The 12,879-nt window shown below is 43.1% G+C and overlaps 1 protein-coding gene across 2 annotated transcripts; it reads left to right on the forward strand.

The window, feature by feature from the left end:
- Nucleotides 1-7,113: 7,113 nt before the first annotated feature.
- Nucleotides 7,114-12,533, forward strand: LOC134099741 (golgin subfamily A member 6-like protein 2). 2 transcript variants are annotated; one of them, XM_062552726.1, is made up of 9 exons: nt 7,114-7,225; nt 8,015-8,113; nt 8,196-8,291; nt 8,396-8,485; nt 8,899-9,189; nt 9,429-9,602; nt 10,568-10,750; nt 10,852-10,938; nt 12,402-12,533. In XM_062552726.1, exons 1-9 carry the CDS (start codon nt 7,180-7,182, stop codon nt 12,419-12,421), a joined length of 1,086 nt encoding a protein of 361 aa, XP_062408710.1. In that variant the 5' UTR covers nt 7,114-7,179; the 3' UTR covers nt 12,422-12,533. The 2 variants fall into 2 exon arrangements, with proteins under 2 accessions (XP_062408710.1, XP_062408711.1); XM_062552727.1 differs by lacking the exons at nt 10,852-10,938; nt 12,402-12,533 and adding an exon at nt 9,840-9,894 and having other exon boundaries at nt 10,568-10,731.
- Nucleotides 12,534-12,879: the final 346 nt, after the last annotated feature.

Consider the following 12,879-nt stretch of genomic DNA (forward strand, 5'->3'; position numbering starts at 1 on the left):
AAGACTCATCTCTTTACCTTATTAGATCAAGGCCAGTTAAGGATTTACACAGAACAAATCACCTCTTCAGCAAGAATGAAAAAAGATATACTATAGTATATATACACATATGTGTTATGTATTAATGGCTAAGATGTGTTCCCTTAACTAAAGTGTTATCGTTGATTGATGTCATTGTACTGTAAGTCACCAAGTCATGTCTGCTAAGAACCATAACCATAAACATAATGTATCTTTGAAGAAACTGCTTGACCATCATGCTGGACTTAAGAGAGCCACAGATGAAGTGACTAAATATGACATAAACGTAGTAAGAATAACAGATTTTGATTATTTAAAGTGTCTATACTATGTCAAGTGCACTTAAGCCCCTAAACCATATCTGTGACCTAAGAGCAGCAATGTCCAGTTTGTCACATCCTGTCAGTGTCCATGGCATCTCTGCTGAAATACTCATTCATCAGCTGAATACAGTTTGCCTATGGAGATGGATGGTACATACCACTCACCCCTATTCATCATGCCTGAATGGGTTTTGCTCATTGCTCACTGTAGTCCTGCATTACCCAGTCATTACCTCTCTCTCTCTCTCTCTGCTTTCTTTCTTTCTTTTGCTCGCTCCTGCTTTCTTATTCTTGTATTTTCCTTTTTGCTTTTCCTTCTGTGATTTCTTCTGTCCCCACCCTCTCCGTCCGCATCCTCTAGAATGTAATTAGCGTAAGTGCCTCAGCCTCTTTGGTCAAAGGCACATGAATTACTTTCACTTACAATGACGAAGACGAATACTTCACCTACCCACGCCCTATTCATCTCTTCCCTGGACCAAAGGAATTCTGTTGTTTTGTGAGAGGATACTGCTGCGTCTTCAAATTCATTTTTTGTCAACAATTTTATTTGTTGTTGTTTTTTCCCTCTGCGGTAATACTTACTTCTATCAATAGAAACAATGAAAGTAATGTTTTATTTCTCACAGGAAGTGCCTACACCACTTAACTGCAACATTGAAATTGGCTGATGTAATAGCACTCAGAGCAAAGAGTTTGAATAAACAGCATGGAGATGAACTTGAGTGATTCTATTGTGGAGTGTTTTTGAGGGTGTCATGCTAGCACAGCATGGCCCTTAAGGAGTTATAAACGCGTGACATAGCCATAACAACCAGCTTTGTGTTGCTCTTAAAACCCATTCTTGTACGTTCCACAATTTATATAATTGAACACATCTGTCTATTGTTCAAGCTGACAGCTTTGAATTACAGTGGTGGGGGACCTTGGGATGACCTTGGCTGCCTTGGACTTGGGTCAGCGACCCGGGTGCTGTGCCTTGTGACTTCAATCAGCAGGGTTCTTTCCAGGTTAGGGAGTGCCATCGATGGACAAAGGAGACAGGGCTTTTCTTTCTCTCACCTCTCTGTTCTGAGTGCTGTGTTTTTTTTTTATGGGAGGGGGTTTCTTAAAACCTATGGCAACCCTTTCAATTCCAAACGACCCGCAATATTGATTGCATAACACATTTTCTGTGTGCTTCACTTGCTTGCCGTGCTGTCATCATCCACTGATGACTGAAGAGTGAAAGTGTACGTTTTGTACTGCTGTTTGGGCATTTTGAAAAAAAGTCCCCATCATAGCATACAGGCAAGTTTGAGTGACGGCAACTGGGTTCTATGTGATTATCTTTTCCCGTACCAATCTCAGATGTCATCACAAAAATGTTGAAGTTAAATCTAAGGTAAGTGACTTAAATTGCTAGTCTTTGTCTAGAGTTCCATTTACTTTGTGACAGTATCGTTTTCAAGTGAGGGCTAGAATTTCACACGTAGTGCTCGGTGGACCATTCACATTTTGCAGATTGAGTCTCAGTAATTGATATTAATTGCCACTCAGAGAACAGGCTCTCTAAATTCACTGGCTGACAGGCTCGTGGCCCAACTTTGGAAATGAGGTTATTCAGTTCTTCCCCCCTGGTAGTTTAGGCTCCTTTAATGAACACTTGATTGAATGAGTGATTGCAGAAGCAGAGCTGAGGTTACAGGACTGATCTCCTACTCTACTTTGCAGGAGGTGTAAATCAAATAGGGCAATGAGCCCCCCTCTTTTCTTGAAATACGGTTCGGTAATGACTTTGCCTAACTATGGAGATTGAAAGTGTGGAGTTGAAGAGGCTGGCCATAGAATTTAGTGGTGGATGCTCAAAGAGAGACGTATCAGTTTGAAAGGAGGATGTAAAATATAGTGGCGGTAATTAATGACGTGTCTATATATTTCTTTGCTCTCTCTACCTCTCTCTCTCTCTGTGTGTGTGTGTGTGTGTGTGTGTGTGTGTGTGTGTGTGTGTGTGTGTGTGTGTGTGTGTGAATATGTGTGCTTGTGTATGAAGAGGACTTCACAAAAGTCTATGATGAAGAAAGCAGAGAGTTCAATTGATCCAATCCCTTGGCCTTGCCCCAGGCAAAAACATCACGCTGAAGACCTGAAGACTCCCAGAGCGAGCATTAAACACCGTCAGCACCCCAGATGTATATATCTCTAGATCAATCTCTCTCTCAATTTCTGATCCACATTCATCTATCCCCTCATCCATTGCTCTCTTTCTCTTTCTCTCTCTCTCCATCTCTCCATCTCTTTTTTACTCTCTTTATTTTCATGGGTCTGCCCAGTTCATTACTTCCCATAACATCACTATAGGCCACACGCTGGCAACAGTGGTCAGTGTCAATTGTACTTGTGTCAAGAGAAAAGAAGAGAAACCAGGAAGGAGAGAGAGAGGTGGGGTGAGGGGGAAAGGGAGGGAGAGAGAGAGACATCGAAAGACGGAGAGCGGAAGGCCATGGAGCAGAGAGCGAGAGAGAGAGAGAGAGAGAGAGAGAGAGAGAGAGAAGAGTGAAAATAAAATAAAAATGGCATTACCAGTCGGCCTGAGCTGCGGAGCGGCGTCTGAGGAGAGGGCCCTTTGAAGACTTACACCCTAATCCTCTCTGCTGCGCCGCCGTCCCAGCCTCGCCTTTGATTCCCCCAGCCTAAGCCCTCTCCTGCAGCAGACTAAGCATGCGGGTCAACGCTGGAGAGAAAGGGAGCAAGAGAGACGGAGAGAGAGAGAGAGAGGGAGGGAGCAGGGATGAATCCGGGGAAGGGGGTTGTGTGTGGTTAACGCAGAAGTCGGAATGGCCGAGCATCCTTTTGTGCATACCATGATGCCCCCCCCCCCTCGTCTGCCTTCTCCAATGACATGTTAATCTAGTGTGTGTGCTGTGGGGATAATGGAGTATTGTGGGGTGATTGTGGAGCTGAGATGCTGATGTATCACCACCACTGACACGCATTGCAGATCACGAGAGGGGGACCACATAAATGTCAATACTCGTGTGTTTGTAATTGATGTTCTGGTCTCAATTCGACTGTGATAATTTGAAATCCCCCCCTCACAGTTATTAAAGAAATGCATAGCTGTTCCATTCCAATTCTGGATCCAATAACATCCTCAGTAAAACTGGTAGGAGCTCCGCATCAGTGCCGCTCCCAGTCATTCCATCATTCCCATACCGGTATATGTTCACTTTTATTTCATTGTGAACAATGAACGTACAATCAGCATCGGAATTGTCTTGTTTTCTCAGTGTATAGGAGCGCAGTCGGTCAGTTCTTGATCTCTGCGTGAGAGGTTTAGTAGATCATGGTTAGTAAATATTCAGCATTTCATATTTGAAATGGCACAGACCCGGACAGAGTGACAGTGACTAGCAGACCCAAGTGGAATGAGAGTTGGTTGTTGCATGTTGAATTCCATCCGACCCCTTCAGTCTATCTCTCTCTCCCTCTCTCTCTCTCTCTCTCTCTCTCTCTCTCTCTCTCCACTTGGTCCAAAAAAAAAGAACCACAAAGAGCTCTCCGCCCCTGGACTGTGAGCTGTTCTGTTTGGCCCAGCGTGTTGTTGGGTGGTGGGCACGGCCTAAATGTCTACCTCCTTCCTTTTCAATTACCAGAGAGCCCAAGTCCCTCGGCTGCCATGGCAGCAAAGTGAAATTTCCCTTCTGAGGACTTCAAAAGCTGGTCCCAGTGTTTCAGTCACTTCACAGCGACCCTGCCTCAAAGCGTGGGGGATGCAAAAGAAGAGAGATGGCAAAAGACCACTTTCTTCTTTGTACCCTTCTTCAATGCTGTTTTTTTTTTTTTTTTTAACCGTCCAAAGCTTCGTTACTTGATGTGGCCTGCCTCTATGCATATAGAAAAGGGAGATAGGATATGCAATGTATTGTAGTAGCCTACAGAAAGTACCTTTTGAAAAAGAGAGAAAAAGAGAAAGGGAACTTTGGATGAAGTGAGAATGTCCTTTCGCTGTCCATTAGGTAAGACTGGCTTAGCAGACTTTGCTGAGACATAAGACATAATTATACCACTTCACTGTGTAAAGATAGAATAAAACCGGTCTACTTTAGAAAGTGTTAGCATAGGCTTTGGCCATACTGCAAGGTCTGATTGGCTTTTATCGTGCAATGTTGATCTTTCCTATGGAGTGGCAGTGCATTAAGGATTCACAGAACCAGAGGGTGAAGCCTGTTGTTCCATTAGCCTTTGGTAAAACCTGCTTTTACATTCCAATACATTTCCATATATGATAATTATCTTTGCACCTAAACCGATAATGAGTTCCACCTCTGCACTATGAGCACACATGAAGTGTAAGTGTACTATTTAGTCTAGATTTAACATCAGAGTATTGCTCTCAAGCTGCACCAGGCTGCATCTGATACAAACTTGGTAAAGGCATTTGATGAGTTTATGGGCATATTGCCTCCTTTTTGGTCAAGTAAATTTCAGTTCTAAATTTAATTTGATTCTTTTGCTTGTTATCCAAAGAAACATCCAATGGTGTCTACGCTACGGCACCCTTCATCCCCAGCTCTAATTGGATTTTGGTCACCTCCGTCAATAACGCCACCGCGTTTTGGTTGAGTCATTTTGCAGTTGTAATGATTCCTCAGCAACTTTGACTCCTCTTGTGAACTTTGAACCTCTCTGGTCACGCCATCAGCAGCAGAGGTCTGTCCTTGGTCTCAACCATCTGTGATGGATCTCCTTCCATTTGGTGTCATTGGCGCCGGCGGCGTGTGTGATAGTAGCGCCATCGTATTGTTTGGGTGGATGGAGGAGCGTCATGGCTCATGGAGACACCGCATGGTGTGACAACTGGGTGTAGCTCACCTGTGACCCGTAGATGACGTGACCCCAGAGGGCGGTGACCAGACCCTGTGTCTGGCCTCCCTCATCATGCTCCACTGACCATCCTTCGGTGGAGCGATGCAGTGATTTAAACCCCATTATGCATTTCTTCTATCAATATTTTAATAGTGGTACTAACGCTTGCAATTATCAATCACAATGGCTCGACAGTCGCAAAATGTGTTATCGGGGGATGTGTTTACAATGAAGTTGACAGAGTGCATCATTGACTTGCTGCTCTATGCTCCACTTCTCTGCCTCCCTGATCAATCCTGGTGAAGGCATGAGTGTCAGAGCAAACACACAGACAATGGCACTGTACAACAATGACAATTCATGGTCAACACACAAAATAGTGCAAAAAGAATACATTAGAAACCATGTGTCTTCTTGGTAACACCATTCATGAGCTGTAAAGGATTGAAGTAGTGAATGAATCATGAATTAATTCATGCATTAAAAAAATCGATAGTCATCAGATATTGTATGGTATGCACGTCCAGTGACATAATTGCACGCACAACATAGTTAAAAGCGCCTTTGAGCTTCAAAATGTTTGAAGGGGAGGAGCTGCACCTGTAATATGTAAGACAGAATCTCTTCTCACATGTGAGATAACTTCGTTTTTCAAGATAATTGATTGGTCAGTAGTCAGTAGAATTGGTCTGAGGGTAGTAGTTTTTCACGATTTGAGCTATAACTTGAGCTAACTATAGCTACATATAACCTGCTCCCGACCAGGTTTGGTTGGCAGCATAAGACACCATGGGTGCCTCTCATTATGCCTCCTCGATCCTCGATGCTCGATCCTCGAGGGGCGTTCCCACTGATCTGTAACTAACACTGGATAGACTATCCCATTGTTTCCCCCCATCATTCTTTATGTAGATCAGTGAGGATCGAGGCATCGAGGAGCGAGGGAGGACGTATAAACGCTGCATGAAACGCACCCTATGTATACACATGTAGCATGTAGCATGTAGCAACGCTAAAACAGATCCACTTTCGTATGACAGCATACCCTAGCTTTGAGCGCAACATGCCTCGCTAAGCCACTAATTGAGCTTCGTAGGACACCCCACTAGTCCAAGATATCACCCGTTCCACATTATAGACCTCTGAAGTTCTCCTACAAATAGGATCCAAAGCTGCCATCTTTGCCCATATAAAGAGTTCCGGTTGTTAATTGAAGCTAACTGCCTATGGCAAGTTGCATTGTAAGTTAGCTCTGGAGTAGCAAAGATCAAATTGTGCCATCTTCACCTATCGAAGATCACAGTATCCACTTGGTCAGAGGACAAAACTTTGCAGCGCAAAACGTCTACATTCCCAATTTCTTCCAAAATATCCATGTTATTTTCCCATAGAAAACATCAAGATACCGGATCTCCTTATTTGGGCAAAGATGGTGGCTTTTTTGTAGGCAAACTTCAATGCAACTTGCCATATAGGCAGCTAGCTTCAGCCTACCTTTCACTGACAGATATGGACAAGATTTGGGAAAGATTTTTGAAAGATTGTAGTCTTTTGAGGGGCATTAGTTAAAAGACTACAATCTTTCAAGAATCTTTCCCAAATCTTGTCAAAGTCTGTCAGTGTAAGGTAGGCTTTCAATTAACTCCCGGATCTCCTTGGCAAAGATGGCAGCTTTGGATCCTTTTTGTAGGGCGAACTTCAGAGATCTTCTTCTTCTTCTTTAGTTTATTGGCAGATTACAGCTCTTTGTTGCATACCGCCACCAACTGTACAGGAGTGTGCAAAGGGACTTGGCATTCTATCTTGGTCTGTTACTTCAGAGATCTATTGTAGGCCAGGCCCCATAAATCACTAAATGGTACACACCTGGAACTCATATGATTCTAATTATCATTGGATTGAGAAGTGTGTCCTGCCTTTACAAGCGGCCATAAGTCCTCCTTGAACCCATCCTTCCCATTGTTTTTGATGATTCAACGTGGCAGTTATGGCAAAGGTTGTTGTGTTGGTTCTCATTGCTAGTTTCAGTAATGGTGAGTATTTCAAGTATCTTTTGGCAGTTGAATTATGTTTAAGTCCTGATTAGAGTGCATGCAAATGTTATCCGAAGGCTTCTTCTTCTTCTCCTAACCAAAATGCGTTTAATTCCGCTTCAACCGTTTAATGTAGAAACTTGGTTCAAACTTTGTTACGTAGGTCTTGAAAATGAGACTTAAGACAATGTATATGTCAGTTCTGTAAACTTGATACTTTTTGAGATATTAGCAAAATTCAAGCTTATTTTTCCCCATTGACTTTGCAGTGTGCACTGTGACATCACAGTGCTGATTAAACTGATTTGCACCTGTGTCAAGGCCAGGGCCAGCTGCTCAAGCCCCTATCAAGTTTAATTGACAGCCAGTTAAATTGATTGCACCTGCATTAACTACGCCAGCTCTCTCTGTCCCTTCATTCTACAAGGATATAAGGCACATTCCTTCCAACTTTCTATCCATTCCTCTTCAAACCATTCACTCACTCACACACACACACACACACCTGACTGCAGCACTTATATAGCACACTTCTCCATGCACTCCACAACACAATACTTCTCAACTTTTTAACACGCACACATACGGTACCCCATCTACTCTGTCTCAAGCTTTAAGCATACAGTCTGACTCTTAAGACTACAGATCCTGTTCAACTTCCTCTGTCCACAACTGTTTCTAAATTAAAGTTTGTTTCACATTTTATCTTAATGTATGTCTTGCTTTTGCATGCACTGGTAATTTCGAAATTACGTAGTTTAAATATTAATTCCTTCTCCTCTTGTGCAGTCTTCTGTCTTCCAAAGAGACATATACATGATGGTTGGAACGAGGTTGATGTTTCAACAACACCAAATCCTAACAACCAGACCCAAACTGACGCTGAGGGTGAGTATTTAATGTAATGCTGTTGTGTAATACCCTTATGCTCTTACAAGTTGGTTGTGTTGACTTGATGTCTACACTGCAGTGGAATCTCAGGGTGGTGCAAGTGAAGATGTTGAAGCAGGCACTCCTGCACCTAATCTCCACAATCAGACTACTACTACACAGCCTGATCTTACTGGTAAAGTTATTGTATCTATGAGTTTCTACAAGTCTTGATTTATTGTGCTTTAAAGTCTTGTGACTTGGCTTCCCTCTGTCTGCCTCTTATGTGGAAACCAAAAGATGGTGCAAGTGAAGATGATATGGTAACTGTAACTGTAACCCCAAGTCCCCAAAACCAGACAACAGCTGCTGCCCAAACTGGAGATGCTGGTAAGCACAATCAGGGTGTTATGTGCATATTGGCCTGCTAAACTACATGTATTATGTGGACTACAAAAATATGGTGCAAGTGAAGATGATGTGGTAACTGCAACCCCAAGTCCCCAAAACCAGACAATGTAATCTGCCACAACAGTAACTGATAAGGGGGGACCTTTTTCACAGCAGTCATTTTGATCTGAGATGGTAAGGCCAGCACAGGTGTTATTAAATACGTTGATGAAGCCACAGTTGAAGTTTAATTGTTGCACAATCAGAGCCTTATTGATGCCATTAGTAACACCTTGGCCTGACTTATCTTTTATCTAACGTTTATCTTTCATTTTTCCCAAATTACATCTACTAGGGTCTAAAACAAAAAATGAGACGGACTGTTCTCCACTTCTGTGGTTTTGTTTGTGTAGAGTCACCAGATGGACCAGGTGAGAATGACGAGGGACCAGGTGAGGAAGACGAGGGACCAGGTGAAAAAGACGAGGGACCAGGTGAGGAAGATGAAGATGATGATGGACCAGGTGAAGATGATGATGGACCAGGTGAAGATGATGATGGACCAAGTGAAGAAGATGAGGGACCAGGTGAAGATGATGATGGACCAAGTGAAGAAGATGAGGGACCAAGTGAAGATGATGAGGTTGGCACTACGACGCAGAATGGCCAAAACAAGACTACTTCAGCCCCCACTGTAGGAACTGGTAAGGCTTGCTGTGTTGAGGTGTAAGAAGTGTCTGTCCTGTTGACAACTGTTAATGGAACTAAGCTGGCTTTTGACCCCCCCCTCCATTATCCATGTTCTCTTCTCTTTGGTTTTCATTTATGAAAGATAAATGTTGTTTAACATTTTATCTTTCATTTTTCCCAAATTACAACTACTAGGATCTAAAACAAAAAATGAGACGGACTGTTCTCCACTTCTGTGGTTTTGTCTGTGTAGAGTCACCTGATGGACTGGGTGAGGAAGATGAGGGACCAAGTGAAGAAGATGAGGGACCAAATGAGGAAGATGAGGGACCAAATGAGGAAGATGATGGAGGTGAAGATGTTGAGGTTGGCACTACGACGCAGAATGCCCAAAACAAGACTACTTCAGCCCCCACTGTAGGAACTGGTAAGGCTTGCTGTGTTGAGGTGTAAGAAGTGTCTGTCCTGTTTACAACTGTTAGTGGAACTAAGCTGGCTTTTGACCCCCCCCCCCCTCCATTATCCATGTTCTCTTCTCTTTGGTTTTCATTTATGAAAGATAAATGTTGTTAAAACCTTTCATTTTTCCCAAATTACAACTACTTGGGTCTAAAACAGAAAATGAGACAGACTGTTCTCCACTTCTGTGGTTTTGTTTGTGTAGAGTCACCTGATGGACCAGTGGGGTTCCTACGAAGCTCGATTAGTGGCTTAGCAAGGTATGTTGCGCTCAAAGCCAGGGTATGCTGTCATACGAAAGTGGATTTGTTTTAGCGTCGCTGTATCACCATGGTATCTTATGCTTGCAACCAAACCTGGTCGGATTTGTTTTAGCGTCGCTGTATCACCATGGTATCTTATGCTCGCAACCAAACCTGGTCGGGAGCAGGTTATGTGCTAACTTATAGCTCAAATCGTGAGAAATCACCGCCCTCTGACTAATCCTACTGACAACTGACCAATCAATTATCTTGAAAAATGAAGTCATCTCACGTGTGAGAATCTACTGGAGCAGCTCCGCCACTTCAAACATTTTGAAACTCGAGGGTGCTTTTAACTATGTTGCGCATGCAGATATATCGCTACTATGGACATGCATAGCATACAATATCTGATGACCATCGATTTTTCGATGTTATAGGTTAGACACTAAAAAAGACCACCTTAGATTTCGCTACCGCTCATAAATGCGGAAGTAATCGTTTTTAAACCTAGGCTGTCTTGTGCGTCTCCGCGTTTCCCGATTGGTCAAAACCACCCTAACCCCAACCTAGTTTGACAAATTTATCACATACCTGCTGTCGTAGGATCACTTAACTTAATACCTGAGTTAAGGCTTTGTGCAGCCTTGATATGTCTAGATAACCTAGATTTGTCTAACTTGCTTCGTAGGATACCCCACAGGTGAGGAAGATGAGGGACTGGGTGAAGAAGATGAGGGACCAAGTGAAGATGAGGGACCAAATGAGGAAGATGACGGACCAAATGAGGAAGATGATGGAGGTGAAGATGTTGAGGTTGGCACTACGACGCAGAATGCCCAAAACCAGACTACTTCAGCCCCCACTGTAACTGGTAAGGCTTGCTGTGTTGAGGTGCAGGACATGTTCATGTCTTGTTTACAAATGTGGATTACTTGTGTTTTTCCCTTTGGTTTTCTCATGTGGAATCTCAAGATGGTGCAAGTGAAGATGCTGTTTTAACTACCGTGCTTAATCGGCAAAATGGAACTACCTCTGCCCAAGATGGAACAACCACCACTGGTAATAGTTTGCCATGTTTCCTCTTCTATTTCAATGTGCTTAAATTGATGGTCTGGAATTTTTATATTTTATCATATGGTCAGACCTGGCACACTGCCTTAGAATCTTCTTCAGGCGGGGATCACACTAGCCAGTGGCAAGTGGCAGGATTCCTATTCTCTGGTTCGGCAGCGTTCCGTGTCAATGCTGGGGTAACAAACAAACTGGGACTATTTGGTAGGCCTACTTTTGGTTCAACTTTGAAGCGCAACGCTCGGCTCATCAATGTCAGTTTTAGAATGTTCAGGTATTTTGACCAATCAGATTAGTCTTAAGAATGTAACAACAAAAAGTGAACTTCGAAATGAGAGAATGTTTTGGATTATTATTATGGTCTGAGTGGTGTGTTACGCTTGCCGCTTGCCGCTGGCTACTGTATGTGATCCCCGCCTTAGTCTTGCTAGGCACTTGTGAATTGTAGATCTGAAGGTGCAGTTCATGTGAGCTACTCCACACTCCTCTACTCCAGTCTTGGAGATGTTTAGAGCAATGTTAGAGACTGAGCACTGTGGGGTATGGTTAACTACAGTACTAGCTCCGCAGGTCTCGTGAAATCAGTGCCAGTAGTCAAACTTCTGGTGTATACCCCATTTTGGAGCAATGGCAAATTGTGGGCTTGCTCAACAATGGTGTCAATGATTGCCATGCTTTCTTTAGTGGTTTGTATTTCTCCTGTATTTGGTCACCTTGAATTAGTGGGCTTGCTGCAAGGCAAACCCATCATCTATTGTTCTTCCAAAGCAAGCACATTATACTTTTCACTCACTTTTTGAGAACGCCTAGCGTTTGAGCTATCGACGCGGTTCCAACACTAAAAAAATCAGGCTCGATCCGGTGTAGCTTGCTTCATGTCGGATGGCTGCCGGTTGTCGTTTTTCCGGTATTCCCGTTTTTCGCCGGTTTACGGTCCCATTGAAATGAATGGGGAAATCATTTTTTTTAAAGCATTGTTGACATAACGAAGTCATAAGTTAAGTTACCATTGTTAGCATTGTTAACAGTTATTATGGTTAGCATAGTTAGCATGGTTAGCATAGTTAACATTTTTAGCATAAATGCTAGAAATCATCTGTTAAGTTAGCTAATCAACCTGGTTAGCATTGTTAGCTTAGATAGCATTGTTAGCATAGTTAGCATTTTTGCAAGCCCACTCTTGCAGGTCCTCAGACATGCACATTTTTAGTTGTAGATGCCATTTTTGAAAACATTTAGACTGTTCATGTTGCCCCAGCATGCTGTACAATGAATCACTGGCTTAACTTTTTAGGGCAGGGGTGCAGAAATGGAAAATCGTGTGCTGTCCTGGTTTGTGTTTCAGTTTGTAGCTTGCTCATAAACTCAGTCAGTTTACTAACCAAGTTTATGAGCAAGCTAGTCAATTGTTGGGTGTATTGTCAGTAAAACGCTGATCTTTATCCCTGCAGACTCCCATGATGACTCCTGAAGTGACTGCTCAGAATACTTATGCTTAATGGAACTCCTGACAACTTGAGGCACTTCCTGCTCTTGGGGTTTCACCATCTTGAATTCAATAAAAGCTGGATTTTCTCATACAACATTCTCTCTCCTTGTTTAAGTGGCTCCCGTTTGGTGGTTAAGTTGACTAATGTTTTCTAAATAAAGTTCGGTAGCCCATAGGGTTGATTGACTCACTCATCCAACTTCTAGTCAGTGTGTATGAAGCCCTCTTTGCTGCCCTTTATGTCATGCTGGAGTTGCAAGTCTCCCACCTCCCCTGCTCCTCCATTTCACTATTAGCTCTAAGCTCCAAATGTACCCCTCCATAGGTGTTAGAGGACTTCACTGACCATTAATTTCTGCTATTGGCATCTCAGGACCATGGCCAGCTACCAAGCCAAACTTGCCGTTCTCAGTGAGATCTACCAACTTGAGAGTTTACAG

The sequence above is a fragment of the Sardina pilchardus genome, chromosome 13, assembly GCF_963854185.1.
Source record: "Sardina pilchardus chromosome 13, fSarPil1.1, whole genome shotgun sequence".
NCBI classification, from domain to species: domain Eukaryota; kingdom Metazoa; phylum Chordata; class Actinopteri; order Clupeiformes; family Clupeidae; genus Sardina; species Sardina pilchardus.